The sequence below is a fragment of the Oryzias melastigma genome, linkage group LG7, assembly GCF_002922805.2.
Source record: "Oryzias melastigma strain HK-1 linkage group LG7, ASM292280v2, whole genome shotgun sequence".
NCBI lineage: Eukaryota > Metazoa > Chordata > Actinopteri > Beloniformes > Adrianichthyidae > Oryzias > Oryzias melastigma.
In genome coordinates, this window is record NC_050518.1 from 25,188,000 (window position 1) to 25,197,125 (window position 9,126).

Here is a 9,126-nt window from a genome sequence, read left to right on the forward strand (position 1 = left end):
AAAAAAAAAAAAAAAAAAGAGGCGCTGTGAACACTCTGGATGTGGCGATCTGATTTGATTCACAAATTGAACCAAGATTCTTACTTTTTAATAGAATGTTTGTTGTTTATGACTTTTTACTGCATGTATGAAAATCAAAATTATATCTATTAAATCATTATAATCAACACCTTTATTTAGAACAGGAGATCAGAATCAACAAAACTGATAAAAACACAGATTTTGATAGAAAGAAATGGTGTTTGTCAATTTAAACTATTTTGGCAACAACATACAAAGCATAAACATCATCGCTGCTTTTGATCATTTGAGAACAAATCCTGAAAATGTTCTTCACAGCTTCTCCATCCTCAACGTTCTGCATCACTTTACGTTCCCGTGTTAACCCAAAACTCAGTCTAAAATAAACTTTTTTTAATGTTCTTTAAGTGAAATTTTATTGGATTAAAGGGAGAATTCAGCTCTTATTTGTAGTTTTTGGGCAAAATGTTAATAAATGAAGTGGAAGACGAAGTTCGATCTGACAGATAAAAGGCAGGGCAGGGCGCCCGCGGTGGGGGCGGAGCAAAACGGAGCTGTCCGCTATTAAAAATCTCACATGGAGGAAACCAATCAGAGTTTTATTTTGGGATGGGGTCCAACATGACTTTACTACAACAACAACCACCGGCATTGTAAAAATAAAAATCGTAGAAACTAGAGCTGGGGGGTGTGGCCAAACATAATAATCTCCGATTTTTTTAAATTCCAAGTTCGATTTTTGATTTTAATTGATTTTATTCCCTCCTTCCTTTTATTTTTTTTAAACAAAGGTTACAAATGACAGAATATTTTAACAACAAATATTTTATTTTAACTTGTCTTTTTGGAAATTGGCTCAAAACCGAAGTGCAACTAAATACAAGAAGCAACAGAATCCGTAGAGCAGCAGGAGTTTGGTGAGCTACCGCTAGCTTTAGCATCCAATAAAGAGAAATTATACGATCACTCGGCAGGACACTTTTGGTAGCAACAGCCTTCAAACTGATGCTGCTGTGTGTGGTATTTGAGGGGCAAATGTGGAGGAGGGCCGGATCCGGCCCGCGGGCCGCAGTTTGGGGACCCCTGCTCTCAATAAATCAATATCGACTATCGGCAACCATAAGTTATGATATGAATCTAATAGTTGATCAAATGAATTGTTACACCCCTAATTTATAGACTATGATATAAAAAAGTGAATATTTATTCACTAAAATTCATTGATAACTTTATTATCCTGTTGTTTAATTTAACTGTTTGTATTAGTTAGTGGGAGTGATAATTACTCAGTATCATGCACATATTTAAGTACATGAACTAAACTTTTACTTTACAAAGTCGGTCAAAGTGCGCGGATGGATTCTGTCCCAACAGTTGCGGGTTCGAGTCCGCACCTGCACGTCTGCTTTGACTTGAACTTGTGTTTGACTGCTGGTGCTCTGCACAAGTCGGCTGGCCTTCCAGTGGGCCGTAAGTTCTGATGGTACCGTCAGAAGCAGCAGGAGAAAGTTCTGCTTGATGAGGAGGAACTTCAACGATCAGAACTCAACATGCGGGAGCGGACTCGTTCTGTCAGACGAACCCGCGGACAGAGCCGCGAGGCTCGGCTCCGAGTTCCACTACTGACTCCTCCACGCGCCCCGGTTCCGTCTGCTTTCTTAGAACCGAGTTCATGGCCCGAATCTGTGAGGGAACCGAACCTTTAGCGAGCCGCAGCTCGATGGAGCCCGGGAGAACCCGCCGCTTCCCGAAAAACAAAGAGCGGCGCTGCAGCAACTTTTCCAAGTTTGTCTTCAAACGGAACTTCTGGGAGCGGAGCGGCGGCGCGAACGGCGGCCGCAGACGAACCGCGGCCGCCCGGCGGGACTCACCCACACTTCCTCGGTTCAGCCAGATCCCCGGGCTCCATTTCGCCTCATGATCGACATTTTGCGACAAGTTTTGTGCCAAGCGTGCAGCTGGGCCTGGACTGTTGGAAGCCAGGCATTCTGGGAAGCTGACGTCACGGTCTGGATTTAGAGGAAGTCCAGTGGAGCGCGCGCGTCACTGAGCTCTCAGGTCGTGCGGGACAGTTTCTTCTTACCTGTAAATATGTTCAAGTCTGATTTATCACATGGAGGGAAAAGTTAATCTAATTTACCAAAGAAGAAATCATGATTAATGTGGAAACACAAAAATGACTATTTGTGAACTTGACCACTAATCTGCAGTTGACAATTTCCCCCGTGTAGCCAATAGAGGTTTTACCAATGGATTCATATCACAATTTATGTTGCTGATACAATTCATTTTCAATGTTGATTCATTTAGAACAGGGGTCTCAAATTCAATTTACCTTGGGGCCACTGAAGGCAGAGTGTGACTCAGGCTGGGCTGTATGGGGTTCCATTTGTGTCAAAAATGTGTTTTTGCGTCCTTTTATCGGTGATGTCAGATAAAATGGAGACGGGGCCGAAAAAGCGAAAAGTTACTTCTGGTGTTTGGATTTAGAATGGAAAAGCTGACAGCTGAACACTCTTTAACACAATTTATGTAAATAATAAAAGGTGACGGGTTGTTAGAGAGAAATAATCCACGACTCGTTTAATATCATCCAGAGGAATTTGGGGAAGCAGCTGAGCTGCTGTTCTGACTGCAGACAGGATTACTAGGATTTGTACTTTGATTTATAAACGATCTAAGAGGGGAAAACGACGACCAGATCCAACAGCAATAACAAATGCAAAGTTTTAAACATAAAGCTGAAACATCATAAACCAAATACAAAGCTATCATCAAAGAAGTGTGGCCAGAAGATGTTGTTTAGTTGTACAAAGAAATGAAGAAATGTTTCATAAACGTGTTCAGTAGATATAGACAATGGACCACAGATATAGACCGTGGATGCAAAGTCATATTTTATGGAGCTCCATACCGCACTGGTTGCACATGTTGAGAAAATTATGTGCAAATATTCAATTTCTAAAGAAAATAAGGAACTCATTAATGTGGTCTGGGGGTGTCAGGTTTCCTGCCCTAAAGTTTCACTGCTTCAACCCCGATCAATGCCACGCCCCCAAGAGCCATATACCCCACTGTGATTGGTTTGTTCATCAGCTCCGCACTCACCACTGTAAAAGTGCCATTCATACAAAACTCACAGGCCGCACCAACATTGAACTTTCTTATTAAGTATTATTATTATTATTAATTATATCGACTTGGGGGGCCACGAATTGTCCGCGTGTCACCAGTTTGAAACCCCTGATTTTGAGTAACCAATTAACCTATGATGTATGTTTTTGGACGGCGGGGGAAACCCTACCATGCACAGAGAGAACATGCAAACTCCACACAGAAAAGTCCCTATTAAAAGACCACTTGGATTTTGCAACAGATCAAAACACAGTTGGACTGAGACTTTAAGCTCTCAATCATCTACGGTGACAGAGGACGGATTACGGCTCATTTAAAAATGAACATAATAACTGTCATTTCATAGCTGAAGGTGTAATGTTATGGTCACCAGAAACGCAGAAATGTTTAAATATTTTCATTTTTATTTTCTATTTTACCATGGTGCAGCGGTAGGCCGGTCGACCTCTGATCAGAAGATTGCAGGTTTGATTCCCATCTTGCCCACCAATGTGTTTAAGTATCCTGACCCTGAACCCGACGTCCCCTCTGGTTATAGGTTGATGTCAGTGTTCAGCAGCTGAGTGAATGACTGAATGGGACTGTGAATGTAAAAGATTTAGGGCCTTCAAGAAATGTGGTAAATGTAAAACTTTATACAAGTGTAAGAGATTTACCATTTACTAACTGTTTACTATTCAATTTGAAAATTATGAATGAAAAAGAGCAGAAATAAGCATAAATTTACAGTGTTAGCCCCATTTTCACAACTCTACATGTCTGATCAAATTATAAAAGCTGCAGCATATCTACTTATACTAGTTTAAAACTATTTTCACTTTGAAGTATACAACTACTGTTCACTTTGGGTCTGTACATGTTTTCATCTTCTTAATGCTAAATGTAAAAGATTGAGTAACTTTTGTTTAGAAGCTAAAGCAAAGAGGGGTTTTGGGGGGTGGGTGTCTGAAACATGAAAACAACTTATTGGAGTGCACCTTTATTCAAAAATGAACGTATGCATTCAATTTAACTATGTGGATAGTTCTCTGTTTTTTGTTGATAGTATAAAACATTCACAATTTAGGGGTTTTATTAACGATAAATTAATAGAAATTAATTATTTTTTTTGTTTAGCATTTTTACCATTTTTAAAGTTACCTGAAATTTAAGCTTTTCAAAAACAACCTTTTTAAATCATTGGACTGTATGTATCCGTCTAGATGTTTGGACATGTACATGCATACGTATTTATATAGCACAAGAAAATACATGAGGGAGATGTTTGGCAAGACTAACTAATTCAATAGTTAGTACCACATCTCCTCTAACCTCCAAGGGCAGATTAATTATACATCGATTGAGTTTCTATAAACTCAAGGTGTCCCAAAAGGAGTGGCTGTGGCCAAAGTAAATCCAGGCAGTCCTGCCTGTCTGGATTTATTGCACTTTTTTTGTATTTTTACACAAAAAACACCATAGAAAAATTCAATATATTTTAAGTTACTTTAAAATTACATTGAAAGGACTTAAAATGGACCCCAAATTGACATGTATTTTTTTGTCCATATAAAATGTCAAAAGCAAAAGACATTTTGATTTCAGCCATGATACTAAAAAACACAGCTGGTAGAAATTTTTACTTGTATTTAAAAGTTCAAATACAAATACAAGATTAAATTGTATTTTTTTCATAATTATAATGGCAAAATGCATTTTCAAACTGCAAATCGAACTGTCATCTAAGAAATGAATATCACTGAATAATAACTGAATAAAACTTTCCTCGCCTCGTTAGCTCAGCGCATTGAAACTCTATTTATGATGTAAATCTGAAATGACTAAAAGTCTGAACCAAAGTCTGTCAAGTCAGGGTCTGCAACCTGCAGCTCTGGAGCCACATGGGGCCTTTAACCTCTCCATTGTGGCCCTTTGGTTACAGAAAAAGTAATCTTTTTTCATTTTTAAAAGTGTATTTAACCCCAAAGCACTTTTGCTATAAAAAGTTACACCATCACTTTTGTCGGGTAATTTTACCTGATATAATAGACCCAGTAAACAGTATTTCTCATTAAAAAAAATAGATCAAAATATGACAACACATGATAAATTAGAGTAGTTTTCTTTTATTTTCAACTGTTGTTAATGTAATAAAATAAAAAATAAAAACAAAGGAAGATCCTAAAACATGCTTGAAAATTACTCAGAAAATGAGAATTGAAAATCATGAAAATCAGCCAGAGATATTAATACTCAAGGGTTAAAGTAAAAATTGAGTAACGTAAAGAAAAAAATGAAAAGTAACGTATCACTCTGAAGCATCCAGACCTCAACATACCAGTTCTGCTTCGTAGTTTAACTAAGTCGGACAAAAATATTTAAACAGATTTTCCAGCGCCACAAAATCAATTTGAGGCCAGTAGGCATAACCAGTATTCATACTTAAGGCACACCGGACTATAAAGCAGATTTTCTTTTTTGAACAAATTCAAAGATTTTTTCAACTTGTCCTGTCCAACAGCCAAGCAAACAGATACGAGGTGAAGGCCTTTTGTGTTGGACAGAAACAAATTCAAAGATTTGAAGTACACTGTATGGTTATTAAAACCATAAGGGTCACTTTTTTAGCTGATTTCATTTTAGTTAGTCAGATTTACGAATTTTGGACCGAGAAGCAACACAAATGGCAAAATAAACATTTCTTAAGTAATTCCTGAGATTAAACCACTTACCACTATGGTTGCTGCAATGAGATAATCCTTTGTGACACATTATGTCTTTTATTTTGAAAGGGTGTCATGCAAACCTTTGCCAAATGTTATGAATTATTTCATATTTTGAATAAAAAGGAGATTTGAATTATATGTTTATGCTTTATTATGCAAAAAACAATAGTTAATGTTTATTTGTCACAATAGTAGCATTAACACATTTGGCTCTTTAATGGTTGCAGACCCCCCACCTAGGTTAACAAACACTACATTTTTTTGTTCTTTAATTAGATTTTTATCACAACATGAACTGTGTTTACACTTTATTCATTTTTTTAAATTAATTAATTTAAAAATATAAACGGTTCAGCTTGTATATCCCTCATCCTGAGCTGCTGACAATCGTGCATCCAGGGACTATTTTCCGGCGGAGGAGTGTTGTGGTGTCGCTGCGTTCCTGCGGAGGCTTTGACCTCTGACCTGTTTGCAGCATTCCTCAGCGGCACGTCCTGCAGTAGCGCTGCAGCTGACCGCGCTCCGCCCCGCTCCTCTCCGCTCCGGTTCCCCGCCTGTGTGTACAGCTCGTTCCAGCCGCAACAAGCGCCGCGTCGTCGTATCGTTTGCACCTCGTAGGAGCGCATTGTTTCTGCTCTCCTGTTCCCCTCTGACTGAGAACCTCCTCACACATCGGACGGGGCCTTCGCCAGACAACAGGCAGAAGAAATGAAGGATAAACAAAAAAGAAAGAAGGAGCGTACCTGGGCTGAGGCGGCCCGCATGGTGAGCGATGTTTTCACTTGCTTTGTTCTAAATTTGACTTTTGACGCTTTTCGAATTCAAACGTAGCCTTGTGTGTGTGAGTGATACGTTTGTTTGTAAGCAGCAGCTTACCCAGCAGCCCAGACGGAGATAAATCCACTCAGTCTGGGTTTTTGTTTGGTCTCAACGCTAATGTTGGAGTAAAAAGGCGGCGTTTTAAATGAAACTCGTCTTTCCGGCTCCCTCCTTGATATGCTAGCAGTGAAACTCAGTAAAACCTGATAGCATGTTTGCCTCGAGCTCGCTGGGAGCTCTTTGTTTGCTAGGTGGCTAGCTAGCTAGCGCCACGCTTATTAGCATTTATCTATGCTAATTCCAGCAAAATTCATAGTTTCTTTCTTTACTACTGACATTTTAAACAGTCCAGAACACCTCTTCAGATCAATACGCCAATGAAGCGAACCCCGTATGTGTCGTTATTTGATTCACCAGACGTACGTGTGTTAGCTAACCAAATGTAGGTTAAGTTATGGGCTGCATCTAGTGTGAATCCGCAACAGTCATTATTGGACGCATTTTGGTGAGGTCGTGTCCGCGTGGCTCGCATGATGCAGCCCTGGCAACCCCCACCATACATATGGCCGCCGTAAACATGGACCCTAAAGGTCGCTTAGAAACCTGAAAATGAAGACGTGCTGCATTGGCTAATCAGCAAAACATGCTACCTCACAGGTGAGGGTAAATAATCATTCATTTAACAGGTATACTAGTTGGTAAACTCTCCCATTCCCAGTTTCATCACTGATTCTCACTTCCATTTTAGGAAGCAAAACCTGAATGGCCTCTTAAAATCCAACTATGTTTGTAAAAACACTTATTAGGCTTTCAATTATACTAATATATGAGCCAAACTCAAAAGTCCCCTCTTTGTTGTGGGCGGGTCTGTAGAAGAGGAAGTAACCTTCTGTTGATATCCCAGTATTCCTTTGTTTACTCTCTCTCCTTAGGTAGCAGCCCCTCACACCCCCTATTTAACATTAGTGGTGCAAAAAATGGCGAGCAATATCAGAGCTTTCCAGGCGTACAGTTTACAGTCAGATCAAGAAAACAAAGATGTTCATGGGTCTATTTGTCTGCAGAGAGATGCATCAGAATGGAGCAGAGCTGGAAGCCTGTGGCCCACCCAGGGTGTTTTCTGGCACATATAAGCTCTTTTTTTAAAGTAGGGCTGCCACAAACGATTATTTTAATAGTCGACTAATCACTGATTTTTTTCGATTGGTAGACTAATTGTACACCAGATGTAAAACGCACATTTTAACCATCATTAGCTTTTAACTAAATGAAAATAAAGATGGTTAAGATGATATTTCATCAAATTCAGATCTTCTTAAATGTCTGGGATTAAAACAATGAGGTCGGCATTTAAAAATAAGGACCTTTTTTCACAAAATAAAGTTTTGGTCTCAGTGACTCAAATTAAATACAACTGTGTTCAACTTTACTACACTCTTGACTCTATATAATATCAAGTATTTTATAGTCGATTAGTCAACTAATCGTGGCGGCCCTATTTTCGAGTGAGCTTTATTAAAACAGAGGTTAGGTCTGCACTATATCTTCTTACTCTAACCATCATTATTTATTAAACTGATGTTCATAGAATTTGAAATTACAAAGTAAAGCAAACTAACACATTTGCACGCCTTAAATGATTCCATTCTCCCAACTTTGTTTGCAAATGATTATCTCGTGACAAGAAAGAATCATGGAATTCCTTCTTCTTTTACAAAAGAATATGCTATATATTCTCTACTCAGGCGTACTTTTTATAATTTCAACATTTCAGAGAAGACACTTGTACTTCTCCATTATTTTCCCCTCAGATGTACCCTAATTTGTTTTTCTTAAACTTAAGTCTATTTGCTGCTGCAGAAAGGCAGAAGGTACACTCTGACAGAGCATCGCTCACAGCACGAAGTGTGTTTTATAGATGCTTTTTTATTGGTTCTGCTCCAAATGTTTTAGTCACAAATTGTTAGCCATGGTCTTCACTCAGTCTTTACATTAAATATACAGCATTATTTTATTGGCTTTAGTGTATCTGAGCAGAGAAACTGGTCTAGACATGAAAGACACCGGTGGACATTTGTAGGATTTTATCCACCAACCTCCCACTTCTTCCACATAGTTTACTAAATGATCAGCAACCCTATATTTTGATTGAATCCTCAATCTCTCAGTAATTTCTCTTCATTCATGTCAATATCCTGTTTCTATCGTATTTTCTTGCTCTCTGCACTGAAATTCACTCAAACATGAAGGATTAATTGCAGTAAAATCAGTCAAAAACACAATTTCTATAACAAAAACTCTATTGTCAGACCCTCAAACTGAACTCTGGGCTCCTTCATTTTCCCTCTTTGTACCAACAAACAATCAGATGTCACCAAATGTAATATGCGATGTGCATGCCCCAGTTGTTCTCACCTAAAACCGTTTCTGTTTTTGAAAAAGCAAA

The 9,126-nt window shown here is 38.7% G+C and overlaps 2 protein-coding genes across 2 annotated transcripts in view; one reads left to right on the forward strand and one right to left on the reverse strand.

Annotated features, from left to right (window-relative positions):
- The window catches only part of LOC112159773 (zinc finger protein PLAGL2), a 4,981-nt gene extending 2,934 nt beyond the window's left edge, over window positions 1-2,047 (reverse strand). Inside the window, exon 1 of the mRNA XM_024294035.2 lies at window positions 1,893-2,047. The gene's annotated coding sequence lies outside the window, so the exon portion shown is untranslated. The remainder of the gene's footprint in view (window positions 1-1,892) is intronic.
- Window positions 2,048-6,269: 4,222 nt separating this feature from the next.
- asxl1 (ASXL transcriptional regulator 1) overlaps window positions 6,270-9,126 on the forward strand; it is a 19,527-nt gene continuing 16,670 nt past the window's right edge. The window contains exon 1 of the mRNA XM_024293397.2: window positions 6,270-6,626. Coding sequence (XP_024149165.1) covers window positions 6,570-6,626 — 57 coding nt within the window. The 5' untranslated portion in view covers window positions 6,270-6,569. The remainder of the gene's footprint in view (window positions 6,627-9,126) is intronic.